At 38.1% G+C, this 21,132-nt stretch overlaps 1 protein-coding gene across 1 annotated transcript in view; it reads right to left on the bottom strand.

Annotated features, from left to right (window-relative positions):
- Positions 1-12,472, bottom strand: part of CCDC14 (coiled-coil domain containing 14) — a 43,825-nt gene extending 31,353 nt beyond the window's left edge. The window contains exons 1-8 of the mRNA XM_080825417.1: positions 12,344-12,472; positions 5,130-5,185; positions 4,749-4,821; positions 4,440-4,509; positions 4,229-4,348; positions 2,765-3,001; positions 2,559-2,653; positions 550-1,039 (exon numbers count right to left, since the gene is read on the bottom strand). Coding sequence (XP_080681543.1) covers positions 550-1,039; positions 2,559-2,653; positions 2,765-3,001; positions 4,229-4,348; positions 4,440-4,509; positions 4,749-4,821; positions 5,130-5,185; positions 12,344-12,373 — 1,171 coding nt within the window. The 5' untranslated portion in view covers positions 12,374-12,472. The remainder of the gene's footprint in view (positions 1-549; positions 1,040-2,558; positions 2,654-2,764; positions 3,002-4,228; positions 4,349-4,439; positions 4,510-4,748; positions 4,822-5,129; positions 5,186-12,343) is intronic.
- Between the last annotated feature and the right edge of the window lie 8,660 nt (positions 12,473-21,132).

The following is a 21,132-nucleotide window of genomic DNA, read 5'->3' as shown; positions in this document are numbered from 1 at the left end:
AAAATTTAATGGCTACAAATTCTCTTTGGTTGAATCTTTTCAAGGTCCTTTTGAATCAAGTAGAATGAATACACACTTGCAAGTAAAAGACTGTTTGATACTCTCTTGTACATCTCAAAACCATAGGAAACAAGAGGGATTAAAACCTAGAAAATAACAGTAAAATCGGCAGAACTCAATTCCTTATTAGCTCAAGAAATATTTCTATGGAAAATACCACAAACTCCATGTCGACTATTCTAAATACAAATGATGGCAAAATAATATGACACTGCTATTTAGCATTAACACCACACTACAGAAAATTATTTTAAAAGTGCTCACAGGGGCGCCTGGGTGGCTCAGTGGTTAAAGCCTCTGCCTTCGGCTCAGGTCATGATCTCAGGGTCCTGGGATCGAGCCCCGCATTGGGCTCTCTGCTCAGAGGGGAGCTTGCTTCCTCCCCCCTCTCTCTCTACCTGCCTCTATGCCTACTTGTGATCTCTGTCTGTCAAATAAATAAAATCTTTAAAAAAAAAAAATTAAAAAAAAAAAAAAGTGCTCACATACCTTGCTCTGCAAGCAGGGCCTTGAGCTCTCCCAACAGATACCTTACAGTTCTGGCTTTTTCAGCACTCTGGTTCACATTTTTTGCCTTCTGCACATCCTTTATTCTTGAATCTTGCATGTGTATGTTTAAATCCTTTCCTTCACTTGTGACTTCTCCAATTTGTTCTTTGGCACATCTGTCTTCATTATTGGACAGGAAAGTTGACGGCAACAGAGTAGGGCTACGGCGAGTCTGACTGTCTGGATGAGAATGAAACAGATTCATGCATGTTTGAAAGCACTTCAGTAGGTCTGGTTCCTTAGGAACTCCTTGCTGTGGCAGAATTCCATTAATAAGACCCAGCTGCTGAAATGGTGGAATAGTTGGTTTGGGCAGGCTACATGGAACTCCAAGACCAGTACTGCAGGAATTCCGTAGGACATCAGTACAGTTCACAGAAACTGTTTTACTTTGTGATGCAAACTGGTTGTCGCCATCAGTCTGAACCTCCTACAGAGAGAAAAAACAAGGTAAGCCTTCAAAATATTGTGAGCACTAACTTGTAGGCATTAACTATAATAAACTCAAACCAGAAATATTAGAAAATGACTTTTGCAAGATGGGAGTTACAGCTTACCAGTGAGTAAGCTGGATTTCCCCTGAGCACAATATTCTAGTTTTTTAAAGCTTGTTAACTAGTTCACTCTGCAATATGGGAACATCATAAAGCCATGACTAAAATAAACTGTTTGCAAATATCACACATGTTTTAAGGACATCAAAAATCAATACCTTGGGACTAAAACAAACTTCCACTTTGGGAAATTGCATTGCAAGAAAATAGGCTCAAACATACAAAAAACTTTTGCACAAACATGTTTACAGAAATGTTATGGTAGTAAAAAACTGTTACTTAAATGTCCTACCATAGGGGAGTAGTTACATGGACTATAGTATATCCACTAGAGTATTAACATATTAAAAATTTATAAAAGGTATATATTAATTGAGAAACATGTTTACAATAAAATGCTAAGGAAAAAAGGTAGCACATGAAACAGTATAATTTAATTATGACTACATAATTTTTTTAAAGATTTTATTTATTTATTTGACAGAGAGAGAGAGTGTGTACAAGCAGGGGGAGTTGCAGAGGGAGAGGGAGACGCAAGCTCCCCACTGAGCAGGAAGCCCAACATGGGGCTCAACCCCAGGACCCTGGGATCATGACCTGAGCCAAAGGCAGACACTTAACCAACTGAGCCACCCAGGTGCCCTTATGACTGTATTTTTAAAAGAAAGCAAACTTAGGGGCACCTGGGTGGCTCAGCGGGTTGACCCTCTGCCTTTGGCTCAGGTCATGGTCTCAGGGTCCTGGGATTGGCCCCCCATATCGGGCTCTCTGCTTAGCAGGAAGCCTGCTCCTGCTTCCCCCTCTCTCTTTGCCTGCCTCTCTGCCTGCTTGTGATCTCTCTCTCAAATAAATAAACAAAATCTTAAAAAAAACAACAACAAACCAAACTTAAATAAAAACAAGAAAACAAAACCAGAGAATTAAATGATTGGCAAGTGCTCTATCAATATGTTAACAGCAAATATGCTTAAGTGGTAGGTATGCGTGATTTCTTTTTCCTACTGATCTTTCTCCCTTTCCCACCCTTACCATTGTCCTTCATGAATGGGTAAAATTTTTCTGGTAAAAAATGATTTGAGGGGCGCCTGAGTGGCTCAGTGGGTTAAGCCTCTGCCTTCAGTTCGGGTCATGATCCCAGGGTCCTGGGATGGAGCTCCACATCATCGGGCTCTCTGCTCAGCAGGGAGCCTGCTCCCCGCCCCCACCCCCCCACCCCCACCTGCCTCTCTGCCTACTTGTGATCTCTGTCTGTCAAATAAATAAATAAAATCTTTAAAAAAAAAAGATTTGAAAAAATAATGCATTATGATCCAATCAGTAAATTCAGTTTTCTCTCTTAAGGTCATGATTTCTCAAAGTAAATAATTACTTGCATAATGTATAAACTGTACCCACAGAATGAACCACTGGAGGGCAGGATGGATGCTGAAGTAACTGGACTGGGGTGGAGGTAGATAAGCCATAACTAGAATGTAGAGTTGCCTGAGACTCTAAAAAGTAAGAGGGAGAAAAAGTTATCACATCTCATACTACTTTAACAGTAAGTAGGAAACTTAATTAGAGTCCATATTCATGCTTTTAAAAATATCATTCATACTAACCAGAATCAGACATGGTGTGGCAAGGTACAGCAGGAATTCCATTAGGGTTGTTCTTTGAAGCCAAGTTACTCATCAGTGACATTTGAGTTTGCACATGCTCACACAGGGCTTGGTATATTATCGGTGAATACATTCTATAATGATCTTGCAAAGACCAATTTTGTGGTATATCTGATGAGTCTCTCTCACTTCCAGCAGAAGCTTCACTAGATATATGTTTCTTACTATTTGAAGATACTAATATGGAAGAAGGGAAAACAAATTCTTGAAATATGATTCTTCAAAAACTTTTACCTTATTAAGGAAAGAAAAGACTCTCAGAAGCAGCTCAATTTATCATATACTTTATAGAAAGGCTTTACTGCTCCAGCCCCTAAGAAAATCACCTCAAATTCTCTTTTAAAAGTAGTTAATGAATTGTGTATGTTCTCCAGTCAAAAATTATCTATACCACGACTTTAAAATCTCTATTAAATGGTATTTGTAAAATCTCTCCTTCAATTACAAGACCCCTCTTTAAGGATGTTATTTCTACAATCCAATAAAACTCACCTTGCTCCTCTCACCATGCTCTCAGGGGAAAAAAGAATAAGAGAGACAGGATACTCTGTAACGATTTTGATACTTGGACCATTAAAAAAAAAAGCAGAGCGCTGAGAGCAAGAATAAAAGTGTACTTAATCTACACATTGGGCCCTCAGACAAAATCTTAACCTGGCATTTAAAGTTGAGTAATAAAACTACTTACAATATATACACATAAAATGACTTTAGAACAATTAGTATCTCTAAGTATGCACATGAAACAACCAATTTGTGGTTAATTATCGAATTAAGTGGCAAGGAAAACAAAGATAACTCTCTATATACCTCCTAAATGTCATTCTGAGTTTGAATCTTTTCTTCTACAAAACCCGGTCAATAACTTTTTCCACTTTTCTTCTTGGGAAAGTGGTGGTAACAAAGTACGCAGTTAGAAGTGGACTAGAGGGGCGCCTGGGTGGCTCAGTGGGTTAAAGCCTCTACCTTTGGCTCAGGTCATGATCCTAGGGTCCTGGGATCCAGCCCCGCATCGGCCTCTCTGCTTAGCAGGGAGCCTGCTTCCTACTCTCTCTCTGCCTACTTGTGATCTCTGTCTGTCAAATAAATAAATAAATAAAATCTTAAAAAAAAAAAAAAAAGAAGTGGACTAGAGATAGACAAGCATAACACACACATACACACCTGAATAACCACATATTATTAAAATGAAAGACCAACTGCATACTCCCAATCATTTATCAAAACCCTCAGAATTAAAGATCATATATATTTTTAAGATTCTGTTTATTTTTAAAGTAATCTCTACACCCAACATGGGGCTCAAATTCATAACTCCAAGATCAAGAGTCACACGCTCCACTGACTGAGTCAGCCAGGAGCCCCAAAGATCATATTTAAACAAAAAAGAGAAAAAATACTTACAAATTACCTTCCGGACTCCTGAAGAAACATGTTTTTCATGTCCTTTCTTTTTAGCTCCAAATCTTTTGCCTTCTAAGGATCTGGGATTAAATTTATTTTCTGAATATGCTGTTTCTGAACCTATTAATAATTAAAACAAAAATTCATTTGCATTAAGAGAATTATTTGAGAAAAAGTGATTAGCAAAGAGGTATTTAAAAAATTAAGAAACCTGAATCTTCATTTCTCAAAATGTCACGCAGCAAAGAAGCACAACCATCAAGCCCTTGTACAGTTTCAGTCTGTAAGGAGAAAGTCATTTAGAAAAGCACAGATGAAATTTTAGTGCAGGGGGAAAAAAACAACAACTCATGTAGTTTTAAAATTTATTTTTTCAGAATCAACTTATTATTGGCAGAAAACATATTTTAAGGCAAAAAACCTTCAATAATTTACCTCTGAATTTTTATTCCCACTTCTTAGCTTTTACCTGAAGATTAATTAAAATAGTGTATATTGCATCTATTCAGTTTAATCTTACCTGACTTTCTGAATCAGAATGGATAGCATAGCCAGAATCTGCATTAAAACGTGATATCTTTCTTAAATTGGTCCTAGAAAATAAGTTCATTAATAGTTTCACAAATACTACAAAATTTTTTTCCAAAATATATTAATAAGTAGTATATTTTCTTCCCAGCAAAAGTTGGATAAGAAAGCTTGTCCATAAAATGGATTTATATAGGATTTTATAGCGATTATAAGAATGAGCAACATGAGTAGAAATATGGAAGGTTCCTCTCCAGAGTTTGTAATGGTAGAGACCCATCTAGTTTTCTGGGATAGGCAAAATTTAGTGCAGTCCAAAGACTGAAAAGTTTCTTAAGATTTTCTGGAGTCGTAAACTTCTTTAAGTACTTACCCTTTCTTTCCATTTGTTAATTTAGCAGGTCCAGTGTGTTTTCCTGAAGATAACACCTATGATATAATGCATTATATTATAGTAAATATACAAATATTGTTCTAATATATTCTTAGTAGACTGTCTTGACAAAACCTGAAATGTTGTTTCCTTTCTTTTTGTGGTAAAAACATGACATAAAATTTACCATTATAGGGCACCTGTGTGACTCAGTTGGTTAAGCAACTGCCTTCAGCTCAGGTCATGATCCTGGAGTCCAAGGATCGAGTCCTGCATTGGGCTCCCAGCTCCATGGAGTCTGCTTCTCCCTGACCTTCTCCCCTCTCATCCTCTCTCTCACTCTCTCTCTCAAATAAATAAAATCTAAAATAAATAAATAAATAAATAAATAAAAAATTTACCATTGTAGCCATTTTTTAATGTACAGTTCTATGGCATTAAATACATTAACACTGTGCAACCAACACTACACTCCATCCTGCCCCCAGGCCCATAGAACCACCCTTCTAATTGCTGTCTCTATGAATTTGACTATTCTAGGAAGTTTAAATAAGTGGAATCATACAGTATTTTTCCTTTTGTGACTAGCTTATTTCACTTCGCCTTGTGTCTTATAGCAAGTGTCAAAATTTCCTTTCTTTCTAAGGCTGAACAATATTCCAGATGTATGTAGCATGTTATTAATTTTTTTATAAATGTAATATATCCTATAAATCCATTATAATTGAACTCTTATTAATAAATTGATTAATAAATTGTTTGTCAAGAAAACAGCACATATATTTATTCCTCAAGTCTGTGTAAGCTGAAGATGAAGCTAAGGTATTATCTTAACCAAAAGTATCTACTACTCTAAGTTTGGACTATACTCAATCTCTGAACATGTTCTACATTCCCCAGTCTTCAAAATATAAAGTTAATTCAACATATATCACAGAGTTCATAACTCTGATTCTATTTATCCACATTATTTAGAATGCCTGACAAGACCAGCCCATGAGAACTTTTATCTACAACTCATTCTCTTTCTTTTCAAACTCATATAACAGTATTTTTAAAAAAATTTTATTATTTTTAAATATTAATGATTTTAAATCATTATTATTATTAAAAGTAAAATAAGTGGGTGACCTTTTGTATATGAGAAAGAAAAAAAATGCATTTGCTTTAACATGCATCCAGTATCTTGAAAGTTAGGCAAGTAAAAGTTCATGGTGTTTGCCTCTGGGGAGGGAAACTGAATCTAGGGGACAGTGCAAGAAAGAAAACTTTCCATAATAACTATAATCTCTATTTAAAATATAATTTTCAAAAGACTTTATTTATTTATTTGCCAGAGAGAGAAAGAGAGCACAAGTGGGGGGAGCGCAGGCTCCCTGCTGAGCAGGGAGCTCCATGTGGGACTCAATCCCAGGACCCGGGGATCATGACCTGAGCCGAAGGCAGATGCTTAACCGACTGAGCCACCCAGGTGTCCATAAATACAATTTTTCAAAAATGAGTTAAATTCTCTACTCACTCTCTCATTTCACCCTTCAGAAGTAGTCACTGTTGGCAGTTACATTTATGGTTTTTCTTGACATGTTTAATATTTCATCCCAAGAAAGCTCTCAGCAGTAACTATTAAACTATCTGTAGTTATATGCAACTGAGAACGCATTTTAAAAACTGGGTGAATAGAGTTATACTTCTCTTTGAGATAACTTGGGATATGATGGCATCATAAGGCCAGCAAACAGACCCAACACTGTAGGAAATAAGACCCTATGTAGCATTACTCTGCTGGTCCCTGCAGGACACCATCAGGGTCCTTCCCTTTGGTACATACGTTATGCTGGTGTTCTGGGCAGAATCATAACATAATTCCAAACCATGGTGCTGCATGCTGCAATGTTCTGGACCAAGTCCAGAAATAACTACCACAATTATTATATTTCAAAAAATTTTTAAAAAGTATACACAGGTAAATATATGGCCTAACTGTAGGATTACATATTTCTCCAAAAAACATACATAAGGTTATATTACAGAAAACCAGGCAACGAAAATTACCCAGGATAAAAGCACCCTGCAACAGTAACTATCATAATGGCACATTCCCATCAAAGCTTTTTTTGGTAATTTTTATTTTGAAACAATAGTACAAAGAATTTCTGTATACACTTTACCAAGATTCTCCAACTGTTGATATTTCACTATATCTGCCATGTTCTCTCAAAATATATACAGTAACACAATATATACAACACACAAAATATATATATAAATACTATTATTGTTTTTCTGAACCATAGCAGGGTAAGTTGCAGGTATGATATTAAATATTTATTCCTAAATATTTCCCAAGAACAAGATCTCTTTTATAACCACAGTATAATTATCAAAACCAGGAAATTAATATTGATACATATTATAAACCATAGACCTTATTCACATCTTGCCGATTGTTCCAATACTGTCCTTTATAGAAAATAATGCTGGTCCATGTGCAATGCAGAATCATATGTTGCATTGAACTGTCACACCTCAACAGTCTCCTTTAATCTGGAATAGTTTCTTGGTTCTCACTCATTGTCTTTTATAAATTTCACATACTTAAAGAGTACAAACCAATTATGTTGCAGAATGTCCCTCTGGACATTTAGACTTGTCTGATTTTACCTCATGATTAGATTCAGGTTGGACATTTTTGGCAGAAATACCACAAAAGGGAAGTTTTGTCTGTCTTAGTTAAATGAGTAAGCATATGGTATGTTTGTCCCATTACTGGTGATGTAAACTTTGTTATTTAAGATGGTGTCTGCCAGGTTTTTCACTGTAAGGTTACTATTTTTACCTTTGTATTAAGCATTTAATGGGCAGATACTTTGAGATTATGCAACCTTCCTAATCATTAGACTTTCACCCAGTAGTTTTAGCACCCATTGATGATTCTTGCCTTAATCCACCTGTTTGTGAAATGGTGACTTGTCTAACTTACATCGTTCCTTCTACATTTATTAGTTGGCATTCAACTCTAGGTAAGCACTTTTCCTTCACTGTTTGTTGGTTTGGACTCATTGATTCTTATTTTATTCAATGGATTATGATCCATTATCATTATTTAAAATATTTTGATGTTCCAATTGTTCCAGATTCATCAGTGGTAGTCTTTTTAAACTGGCTCTTGTATCATTTTAACATGATTTTTTGAGTAATTCCTTACTTTCTGCAACAGGTGCTCTGGGTTCATCCTTTGATTTTTTGTTTTTTTCATTGTCATAAGAACACTTAACATGAGCCCTACTTTCTTCACAAATTTTTAAGTGCACAATACCATACAGTAACTATAGGCATGATGTTGTACAGCAGATCTCTAGAACGTATTTATCTTGCTTGCATAACTGAAACTTTATACCTGTTGAACAGCAACTCCCCAATTACCCCCCACCTCCAGCCTCTGGCATCTACCATTCTGCTCTCTCCACCTACGATTATGATTATCTTAGATCCCTTATATAAGTGGAATAATGCAATATCTGTCCTTTTGACCAGCTTATTTCACTTAGTATAATATCCTCAAGGTTCACCCATGTTGCATATGGCAGGATTTTTCTTTTTATTTTTTTTTTTAAGATTTTATTTATTTATTTGACAGAGATCACAAGTAGGCAGAGAGGCAGGCAGAGAGGAGAAAGCAGGCTCCCTGCTGAGCAGAGAGCTTGATGCGGGGCTTGATCCCAGGACCCTGGGATCATGACCCAAGCCAAAGGCAGAGGCTTTAACCCACTGAGCCACCCAGGCGCCCCAGGGTTTTTCTTTTTTAATGCTGAATAATATTCCTTTGTAGGTATATAGCACATGTTTTTCATCCATTTATCCATCAATAGACATTTAGGTTGCCTTCACATCTTGACTACTGTGAATAATGCTGCAATGAATACAGAAGTGCAAATATCTCTTTAAGATCATATTCTTTTGTATACAAACCCTGGAGTAGAATTTCTGGATCATATGAGGTATATTTTGAACTTGTTGAGGAACTGTCATGCTATTTTTTATAGCAGCTGCACCATTTTATATTTTCATCAACAGTTATAAGGGTTCCAACTTCTCTACATCGCTGCCAATGAGAACTGCCATCCTAAAAGGTGTGAAGTGATACCTCATTATGGTTTTGATTTGCATTTCCCTAATGACTAGTAATGTTGAAATCTCTTCATGTGCTTACTGGCCTCCTTCTTTGGAGAAATGTCTATTCAAGTCCTTTGCTCATTTTTCAATCAGGTTATCTGGTTTTTTGTTACTGAGTTGCAGGAGTGCCTGATATAGATTGGATATTAACCCTTCGGTACACAGAGGGTTTACAAATCTTTTTTCCCAGGGCACCTGGGTGGCTCAGTGGGTTAAATCCTCTGCCTTCCGCTCAGGTCATGATCCCAGGGTCCTGGGATCAAGCCCCGCATCAGGCTCTCTGCTCAGTGAGGAGCCTGCTTCCCTTCCTCTCTCTCGGCCTGCCTCTCTGCCTACTTGTGATCTCTGTCAAATAAATAAAATCTTAAAAAAAAACAACAAAACTTTTTTCCCCACTCCATATAAGTTGCCTTTTCACTCTATTGTTTCCTTTACTCTGCAGATGCTTTTTATTGTGATGTATCCAGGCTCATCTTTTAATTTTCCTGCTTCAGCTGTGGAATTGACCATTCCTCCATGAAGTTGTGGTTCCTTTTAGTGGAAGATGATATTTAGAAATCAAGATCTAGGCCCTAGGTATTCCTACTGGGACTTCCAATCTTTTTGCATATGTATGATTTACTTAGTCATGACTAGGTAGTTATAAAAAAGTAAATCTTACGGTTTTATTTTTATATGTTTCCATATTAGCCCTTCAAATTTTTTAAGGCTGTCCTAAGCCTTGAGGATATAGAGATAAATTGTGCAGTAAAGGGGGTAGACAGATTGGCAACGCCTAACCTGAAAAGCAGTTTGATTATGATTAGCACCAAGCACCAAGTATTTCCTTGAGTGGAAGTAACATAACATGTCCTTGATTTGCTTCATATTTTTCACAATTTCACAACTGGAAAACAAGCCTGAGATAAACCTTCCAATATACAGAAAAGAGCCTTTTCATAGTCAGGATTAAAAGCTTATTTATTTGATGAAAGGCCATTATTAATTTAATAGCCCTTGATACAAATTACAAAAATACCCTCCAAAAGGAATACCCCAAATCACAATGCATGAGACAATCATTTTGCTTTATCTCACATTTACCTCCACTGGGTATTATCATTAAACTATTCTTCTTTGCTATTTGAGAAAAACATAAGCATTTCTTAGAAGTTGTATCTCCTACAATAAGTAAAAGATAATTACATTTGTGGAATAATTTAGAGTATCCCAAAGTCTTTCATGATTTATTACTTCTGTGAAGTAGGAACCTAAATTTCAGAACGGAGGCTTGTTCAAAGTCATACATCTGATTAAATATAGTGTAATATATAAAAGAATGGACTCTGGCACCAGCTTTGTGGGTCTGAATCCTGCTGCACAGCTAGAGAGTTTTCTAACTGTAGGAAAATTATTCGAACTCTTCATCCCTCAATTTCCTCATCTATAAAATGGAGATAATAGTATCTACCTCATAAACCTATTATGAATATTATGTGAACTATGAAATATGAATTATGTGTACTATGTAAAAATACTTAACAGTAGCATCTGTCACACAAGTGCTACCTAAATGTAAGCTATTTTTATTGTTAAGATGGTTGCAAAATGTTTTAAGGGGACCAAATTTTGTTGCACATTTATCGCAAGAGTGAAACATGCTTTTACCAGTTTCTCTCATTTAATCCCAATTCTTTGAGACAGAATGATACCTATTTACACCTATTTTATAGCTAAAGGAAAGGAGGCTTAGAGAAGTAAAAAGTACTTTGCTTAGTATCACTACCACAGGAGTGGCAGAATTGGAACTTGAAATCTGTAGGTGACCATGATTACAAAAACCATGTTTTCTCCCCCTTTCTGACTGCCCATACTCTGCGTTCACTCAGAATAAGAGAAAGATCTATAAAGCTGATGGTCAGGAAGTACTCCTCAAGAAAGTGTTGAAAAAAAGCGTTTAAGATTCACATAATGGGGAAGACAGCATTATAGGTGAGTTGATAAATGAAGGGAGATTAAAAAAAAAAAAGAGAGAGAGAGGTGGATATATCTAAAGAGGAGTAAGATCACTCTAGGGAGTGACTCTCTGTGAGAAATAGTTGATTCATTACCTGAAAATCTACTATATGTCAGGTGCTGTCCTAAGCCTTGAGGCTACAGAGATAAATTGTGTAGTAAGGGAGGCCGACTAGCCTGAAAAGCAGTTTGATTATCGTTAGCACCAAGCACGAAAGGGGCGGCAAGGAGAATCCAAACAACGGGGATGAGCGAGTGCTAGGCAAGCCTTCTATAAGCGGCCCTTGAGCTGAGGAGATGGAGAATGGAAGTACCAGGAACAGAAGGGCATTCGAGACAGGACAGAAAAGAAAGTGCAAAGGCATGGAAGCATAAGGGAGCACGGGGCATCCAGGACATCGCAGAACAAACAGGTGATCAGTGCTGGATATTTCTGGGATGGAGGCGGGGTCTGGTAAGGAACGCACTGGTGGGATCAGAAAACGGCTATGCTGACAGGCCGAAGAACAGATATTTTTACCTTGAAACCCAAGCGTTCGTGTCGATTTTTAAGCAGAAAAGTGCATCATTTACTTAAAACGAGGGGCATGCATTTGAGAGAGGTAAGGCTGAAGGCGCGGACACTAATTGGGAGACGTTGGTTTTTACTAGTGGTAAAATTACCAGCAATTGTGCCGGAGGGCCGGCTAATAGCGGCACTAGGTGGAAAAGCCGAGAACCTGGATTTGATGCGACAGCGTACTGAGCCTTGGACAGGTTAAGTCACCCACCCAGGGCGGAGGCTGGACTCGAACCCGCGTTCCACACCAAAGCCAGCACTCTGGAGGGCTACTACGATCAAAACAGAATATACGTCTATGGACAGAGCGGCGGTATTAGGATGTTAAGATTGGGTGTCCGCCCAACTCCCCCTTCTCAGAATTTTTAAATGCCGCCGCATAGTCTTTGTTTTTACTTTTGTTCAGAGTTTTGCACTTTTCCCGGCACCAGAACCCCCTCAATCCCTCTCTAGCCCTTTGGTGGACGCCTCAAATCGCAGCCCTCACCTGGCCCGATCGAGATCCGGACCTGACCATTTCTCGCAGCCTCAGAGAAGCCCAGACGGAGGGAAGTAAAGCCGCTGGATGAAAGGAATTAACCGCCGCTGACTCCCGGCCCCCTTTGGCCCGCCCTCCAAGCTTCCGCTTCCGGGAAGGAGCCCGCCGAATGCCGCGCCTCATAGTTTCGGGAGCGCGGCGGACGCCTCTCCAGTACACCCAGCACAGCGCTATGGGCGTGCGCAATAGACCCCTCCCAGCCGCCGGCTCGTCACACACAGGCAGGGAGTGTGGGAAAAGCCCACAGAACGCTAACGGGGCAGGGTGGGGCCTGGGCGGGCCGGGCTGGAGGGCGGGGCGGGGCGGGGGCGGGCCCGGGCTTGGGGGCGGGGCGGGGGCGGGGCCAGTCGGAGGGATCGCGGAGTGAGAGAGCCGGACTTCTGAAAGAACTAAGTTCACTGCCCCGTTGCGAGGGCTTCTAGTGCAGGAGCACTGCCCTGAACGACTTAGGGGAAGTGGCCACAAGGACTCCCCAGGGCCAAAAGAAGGGACTAAGGGAGAGGGCTGATAGGTTTGAATTGGTTCTGCTTTGTGTTTTGTGTGCCATTTTGAATGACTTTGTTTTTGATAGTCAATAAAAATCAATGAATCTTGGAACACTACATCAAAAACTAATGATGGGCTGTAGGTGACTAACATAACACACACAAAATAAATAAATAAAAGTTTAAAAATCCTCTGTTTGGTTATCTTTGCGTAATTCTGATGGCAATTTAAAAATTATTCACTGTGGCCCTTGATCTCAGAATGGTGCTCATTAGTTGGGATTTTTGTTTTACTTCCATGCATAGTTATTTACTCTCCAATCGAGGTAATTACTGTTAATGAAGAATGACTCAGTGTTCCTGTATTAGCATGCTTCACGGTTTTTAATGGGAATTAGTCTTTGGTGTTTAAGGCATTGAGTTTTGGGTTAATGTTTTAAATCAAATTGGGGAGAAATTAAATAACCCAACTGATTACATTTTTAATAGGAAGAAGAACTATGTTTTCAAAGCCTTAGTTACAATTAAAATAAAAATCCAAAAACTAAAAGCATACTGATTTGGGGAAACAGGTATTTAATAAATCTAGCTTTGTATTGAATTAGACTCTCCCTTCTTCATCCCTCTCCTATAAGTGTTTAACATAGTTACTTGAGATTACAAAGTTTCTTCCTTAAATTGACTTGATTTTTAGAAACTTACAATGATTTTTCTTAATACATGCTTATTTTGGAAAATATAGGTAAGAACTGAAAAATCGCCCATAATTTCAGAGAGTACCACTCTCAGAAGTTTGGTGCATTCCCTTCTAGATTTTTCCCAACTGTTTTTATGTTTAAGTATATTGATATGATACATATTATTGTAGCATGAGAGTTTTAATATCAACATGGCTTCTCGGTAATTTACAATTACAAAATGGCTGCCTGATGTACAATTTTCCTACTGCTTGGAAGTTTGTGCTCCTCCTTGTGTTTTTGTTTGTCTGCTTTTTGGTTTTTCCTCCACCCCCGCTTTTTTTAGTTAAGGTTATCTCTTCCAGTGTTTTTGTCCTTATTTTCTCAACTTTGTTTTATTGTGGTAAAATACACAAAACATAAAATACACATCTTAGCCGTTTTTAAGTGCACAATTCAAGGTCGCCTGGGTGGCTCAGTGGCTTAAAACCTCTGCCTTCGGTTCTGTTCATGATCCCAGGGTCCTGGGATGGAGCTGCATCAGGCTCCCCACTCCTGGGGAGTCTGCTTCTCCCCCACCCCGTCCCTCCCCATGACTGTGGTATCTCTCTCTCTCTCTCAAATAAATAAATAATCTTTAAAAAGGAAATTTTTTAAAAATCGGGGTGCGGTTGTCCTTTTCAATCACTATGTTTGTATCCTTGAGTAAATGCCTAGTAGTTCCATAGCTGGGTTGTAGGGTGGTTCTATTTTTAACTTTTTGAGGACCCTCCATATTCTCCAGAGTGGCTACACAGTTTGCATTCCCACCAACAGTCCTTTGCCCATTTTTTTAACTGGGTTGTTTGTAGTTTTGTTGATGAGTTCTGGGATATGAATACCTTATCAAATATATGAATATGAATATCTTATCAATTGTATGAATATCTTATCAAATATATGATTTGCAAATATTGTCTCCTATTCTGTGGGTTGTCTTTTTACTCTCTTGATATTGTCTTCTGATATACAAAACTTATTTTCATGAAGTTTTCTGTTTGTCCATTTTCTTATTGCCTGTGTCTTTAGTGTCAATTCTAAGAAATCAATGGCAAAGCCAAAGTCATGAAATTTTGCCTTAGGTTTTCTTCCAAGATTTGTATAGTTTTAAATCTTATATTTAGATCTTTGATTTATTTTTAGTTCGTTTTTGTGGATGCTGTCAGGTAAGGCTCCAACTTCATTCTTATGCATGTAGCTATCCAATTTTCCCAGCATTATTTATTCAGGAAACTGTCTTTTCTCCATTTAATGGTCCATTGTCAAAAATCATTTGACGATATATGTGAGGGTTTATTTCTGGGCTATCAATTCCATTGGTCTGTATATTTGCCATTATCCCAGTACCACACTGTCTTTATTATAGTACCATTCTAATAAGTTTGAAATCAGGAAGGGTGAATCATCCAGCTTTTTTGTTCTCTTTCAAGATAATATTGGTTGGGGTGCCTGGGTGGGTCAGTGGGTTAAGCCTCTGCCTTTGGCTCAGGTCATGATCCCAGGGTCCTGGGATTGAGCCCCACATCAGGCTCTCTGCTCAGTAGGGAGACTGCTTCCCCTCTCTCGCTCTGCCTGCCTCTCTTCCTGCTTGTGATCTCTGTCTGTCAAATAAGTAAATAAAATCTAAAAAAAAAAAAAAAAAAGATAGTATTGGTTATTCAGCGTCCCTTGAGATTCCATATGAATTTTAGGAAGATTTTCTATTTCTGCAAAAACTGTCACTGGGATTATGATAGGGATTAAGCTGTAAAACTCTTTGGATAATATTGAAATCTTAATAATATTAAGTATTTCAATCCATGAACATGGGATGTGTTTGCATTTATTTATGTCTTTAATTTCTTTTATCATTGTTTTGAAGTTTTCATTGTATGTCTTTTTAAAAATGTTTTATTTATTTGTTTATTTATTTTATTTTTAATTAACATATAATGTATTATTTGCTTCAGGGGTACAGGTCTGTGAATCATCAGTCTTACACAATTTACAGGACTCACCACAACACATACTCTCCCCAATATCCATAACCCAGCCACCTTATCTCTACCCCGCTAAGCCCAGCAACCCTCAGTTTGTTTCATGAGATTAAGAGTTTCTTATGGTTTGTCTCCCTCCCTAGTCCCCTCTTGTTTCATTTTTCCCCTCCCTACCTCCCACGACCCCCTGCCCTGCCTCTCAAATTCCTCATATCAGACAGATCATATGATAACTGTCTTTCTCTGACTGACTTATTTCGCTCAGCATGATACCCTCTAGTTCCATCCACATTGTTGCAAATGGCAAGATTTTGGGGTTTTGATGCTGCATAGTATTCCATAGTATACAACACTTCTTTATCCATTCATCTGTTGATGGACATCTAGGTTCTTTCCATAGTTTGGCTATTCTAGACATTGCTGCTATAACCATTCGGGTGCACGTGCCCCTTTGGATCACTACATTTGTATCTTTAAAGTAAATTACCCAGTAGTGCGATTGCTGTGTCATAGGGTAGTTCTATTTTCAACTTTTTGAGGAACCTCCATACTGTTTTGCAGAGTGGCTGCACCAGCTTGCATTCCCACCAACAGTGTGGGAAGGTTCCCCTTTCTCCACACCCTCATCAACACCTGTCATTTCCTGACTTGTTCATTTTAGCCATTCTGACTGGTGTGAGGTGTTATCTCACTGCGGTATTGATTTGTATTTCCCTGATGCAGATTGATGTGGAGCCCTTTTTCATGTGTCTGTTGGCCATCTGGATGGCTTCTTTGCAGAAATGTCTGTTCATGTCCTCTGCCCATTTCTTGATTGGATTATTTGTTCTTTGGGTGTTGAGTTTGATAAGTTCTTTATAGATTTTGGATACTAGCCCTTTATCTGATAAGACTTTTACAAATATCTTCTCCCATTCTTTTGATTGTCTTTTGGTTTTGTTGACTGTTTCCTTTTCAGTGCAAAAGCTTTTGATCTTGATGAAGTCCCAATAGGTCATTTTTGCCCTTGCTTCCCTTGCCTTTGGCCATGTTTATAGGAAGAAGTTGCTGTGGCTGAGGTGGAAGAGGTTGCTGCCGGTGTTCTCCTCAAGGATTTTGGTGGATTCCTGTCTCACATTGAGGTCTTTCATCCATTTGGAGTCTATTGTCATATGTGGTATAAGGAAATGGTCCAGTTTCATTTTTCTGCACGTGGCTGTCCAATTTTCCCAACACCATTGGTTGAAGAGACTGTCTTTTGTTCACTGCACATTTTTTCCTGCTTTGTTGAAGATTAGTTGACCATAGATTTGAGGGTCTATTTCTGGGCTCTCTATTCTGTTCCATTGATCTATGTGTCTGTTTTTGTGCCAGTACCATACTGTCTTGATTATGATAGCTTTGTAATAGAGCTTGAAGTCTGGATTGTAATGCCACCAACTTTGGTTTTCTTTTTCAACATTCCTGAGGCTATTCGGGGTCATTTCTGGTTTTGTACAAATTTTAGGATTATTTGTTCCATGTCTTTGAAAAAAATGGATGGGATTTTGATAGGGATTGCATTAAATGTGTAGATTGCTTTAGGTAGAATAGACATTTTCACAATATTTGTTCTTCCAATCCAGGAGCATGGAACATTTTTCCATTTCTTTGTGTCTTCCTCAATTTCCTTCATGAGTAATTTATAGCTTTCTGAGTAGAGATTGTTTGCCTCTTCGGTTAGGTTTATTCCTAGGTATCTTATGGTTTTGGGTGTAATTGTAAATGAGGTTAATACCTTAATTTCTCTTTCTTCTGTCCTGCTGTTAGTGTAAAGAAATGCAACTGATTTCTGTGCATTGATTTTATATCCTGACACTTTACTGAATTCTTGTACAAGTTCTAGCAGATTTGGGGTGGAGTCTTTGGGTTTTCCACATATAGTATCATATATAGTATATATATATAATATACTATCCTTATATAGTATCTGCAAAGAGTGATAGTTTGACTTCTTCTTTGCTGATTTGGATGCTTTAATTTCTTTTTGTTTTCTGATTGCTGAGGCTAGAACTTCTAGTACTATGTTGAATAGAAGTGGTGATAATGGACATCCCTGCCATGTTCCTGACCTTAGGGGAAAAGCTCTCAGTTTTTCTCCATTGAGAATGATATTTGCGGTGGGTTTTTCATAGATGGCTTTGATGTTATTGAGGTATGTACCCTCTATCCCTACACTTTGCAGAGTTTTGATCAGGAAAGGATGCTGTACTTTGTCAAATGCTTTTTCAGCATCTATTGAGAGTATCATATGGTTCTTGTTCTTTCTTTTATTAATGTATTGTATCACATTGATTGATTTGCAGATGTTGAACCAACCTTGCAACCCTGGCATAAATCCCACTTGGTCGTGGTGAATAATCCTTTTAATGTACTGTTGGATCCTATTGGCTAGTATTTTGGTGAGAATTTTCGCATTTGTGTTCATCGAGGATATTGGTCTGTAATTCTCTTTTTTGATGGGAACCTTGTCTGGTTTTGGGATCAAGGTAATGCTGGCCTCATAAAATGAGTTTGGAAGTTTTCCTTCCATTTCTATTTTTTGGAACAGTTTCAGGAGAATAGGAATTAATTCTTCTTTAAATGTTTGGTAGAATTCCCCTGGGAAGCTGTCTGGCCCTGGGTTCTTGTTTTTTGGGAGATTTTTGATGACTGCTTCAATTTCCTTAGTGGTTATGGGCCTGTTCAAGTTTTCTATTTCTTCCTGGTTCAGTTTTGGTAGTTTATATGGCTCTAGGAATGCATCCATTTCTTCCAGATTGTCAAATTTGCTGGCATATAGTTGCCCATAATATGTTCTTATAATTGTTTCCATTTCTTTGGTGTTGGTTGTGATCTCTCCTCTTTCATTCATGATTTTATTTGTTTGGGTCCTTTCTCTTTTCTTTTTGATAAGTCTGGCCACGGTTTTGTCAATCTTATTAATTCTTTCAAAGAACCAGCTCCTAGATTCCTTGATTGTTCTATTGTTTTTTTTGGTTTCTATTTCATTGATTTCTGCACTGATCTTTTTTTTTTTTTTTTAAGATTTTTATTTTTATTTGACAGACAGATCACAAGTAGGCAGTGAGGCCGGCAGAGAGAGAGAGAAGAGGAGGCAGGCTCCTGCTGAGCAGAGAGCCCGATGCCAGGCTCGATCCCAGGGTCCTGGGATCATGACCTGAGCCAAAGGCAGAGGCTTTAACCACTGACTCACCCAGGCACCCTCTGCACTGATCTTTATCATTTCTCTTCTCCTGTTGGTTTTAAGCTTTCTTTGTTGTTCTTTCTCCATCTCCTTTAGGTGTCGGGTTTGGTTGTGTATTGGAGACCTTTCTTGTTTCTTTTTTTTTTTTTTTTAAGATTTCATTCATGTATTTGACAGACAGAGATCACAAGTAGGCAGAGAGGCAGGCAGAGAGCGGAGGAAGTAGGCTCCCTGCTGAGCAGAGAGCCCGATGCGGGGCTCAATCCCAGGATGCTGGGATCATGACCTGAGCTGAAGGCATAGGCTTTAACCCACTGAGCCACCCAGGCATCCTGACCTTTCTTGTTTCTTGAGAAAGTCTTGGATTGCTATATATTTTCCTCTCAGGAGTTCCTTTACTGTGCCCCACAGATTTTGAACCATTGTATTTTCATTATCATTTGTTTCCATGAATTTTTTCAATTCTTCTTTAATTTCCTGGTTGACCCATTCATTCTTTAGAAGGATGCTCTTTAGTCTTTATGTATTTGGGTTCTTTCCAAATTTCCTCTTGTGATTGAGTTCTAGCTTAGAGCATTGTGGTCTGAAAATATGCAGGGAATGATCCCAATCTTTTGATACCAGTTGAGACCTGATTTATGACCCAGGATGTGATCTATTCCGGAGAATGTTCCATGTGCACTAGAGAAGAATGTGTATTCTGTTGCTTTAGGATGGAATGTTCTGTATATATCTGTGATGTCCATCTGGTCCAGTGTGTCATTTAAGGTCTTTATTTCCTTGTTGATCTTTTGCTTGGATGATCTGTCCATTTCAGTGAGGGGAGTGTTAAAGTCCCCTACTATTATTGTGTAATTGTCAATGTGTTTCTTTGATTTTGTTATTAATTGGTTTGTATAGTTGGCTGCTCCCATGTTAGGGGCATAGATATTTAAAATTGTTTGATCTTCTTGTTGGACAGACCCTTTGAGTATGATATAGTGTCCTTCCTCATCTCTTATTAGAGTCTTTGGCTTAAAATCTAATTGATCTAAGGATTGTCACCCCATCTTTCTTTTGATGTCCATTAGCATGGTAAATTGTTTTCCACCCCCTCACTTTAAATCTGGAGGTGTCTTTGGGTCTAAAATGAGTTTCTTGTAGACAGCATATTAATGGGTTTTGTTTTTTTTTTATCCATTCTGATATCCTGTGTCTTTTGATTGGGGCATTTAGCCCATTTACATTCAGGGTAACTATTGAAAGAGATGAATTTATTGCCATTGTATTGCCTGTAAGGTGACTGTTACTGTATATTGTCTCTGTTCCTTTCTGATCTACTACTTTTAGGGTCTCTCTTTGCTTAGAGGACCCCTTTCAATATTTCCTGTAGAGCTGGTTTGGTGTTTACAAATTCTTTTATTTTTTTTTGTCCTGGAAGCTTTTTATCTCTCCTTCTATTTTCAATGATAGCCTAGCTGGATATAGTATTTTTGGTTGCATGTTTTTCTCGTTTAGTGCTCTGAATATATCATGCCAGTTCTTTCTGGCCTGCCAGGTCTCTGTGGATAAGTCTGTTGCAATCTAATATTTTTACCATTGTATGTTACAGACTTCTTGTCCCGAGCTGCTTTCAGGATTTTCTCTTTGTTGCTAAGACTTGTAAATTTTACTATTAGATGACAGGGTGTGGACCTATTCTTATTGATTTTGAGGGGAGTTCTTTGCACCTCCTGGATTTTGATGCTTGTTTCCTTTGCCATATTAGGGAAATTTTCTACAATAATTGTCTCCAATATACCTTCTGCTCCCCTCTCTCTTTCTTCTTCTTCTGGAATCCCAATTATTCTGATGTTGTTTCATCTTATGGTATCACTTATCTCTCGAATTCTCCCCTCGTGGTCCAGGAGTTGTTTGTCTCTCTTTTGCTCAGCTTCTCTATTCTCTGTCATTTGGTCTTCTATATCACTAATTCTCTCTTCTGCCTCATTTAACCGAGCAGTAAGAGCCTCCATTTTTGAGTGCACCTCATTAATAGCTTTTTTGATTTCAACTTGGTTAGATTTTAGTTCTTTCATTTCTCCAGAAAGGGCTTTTATTTCTCCAGACAGCGTTTCTCTAATATCTTCCATGCCTTTTTCGAGCCAGTTAGCACCTTGAAAATCATCACTCTGAATTCTAGATCTGACATATTACCAATGTCCATATTGATTAGGTCCCTGGTCTTCGGTACTGTCTCTTGTTCTTTTTTTTTTTTTTTTTTTGTGGTGAGTTTTTCCACCTTGTCATTTTATCCAGATAAGAATATATGAGGGAGTGAAAAAATACTAAAAGGGTGGCAAAGACCCCAGGAAAATGTGCTTTAACCAAATCAGAA

This window comes from Martes martes (assembly GCF_963455335.1).
Source record: "Martes martes genome assembly, chromosome: 1".
NCBI classification, from domain to species: Eukaryota; Metazoa; Chordata; class Mammalia; order Carnivora; family Mustelidae; genus Martes; species Martes martes.
Note: the sequence above shows the minus strand (reverse complement) of the source record. Positions and strands in the feature narration are given on the sequence as shown.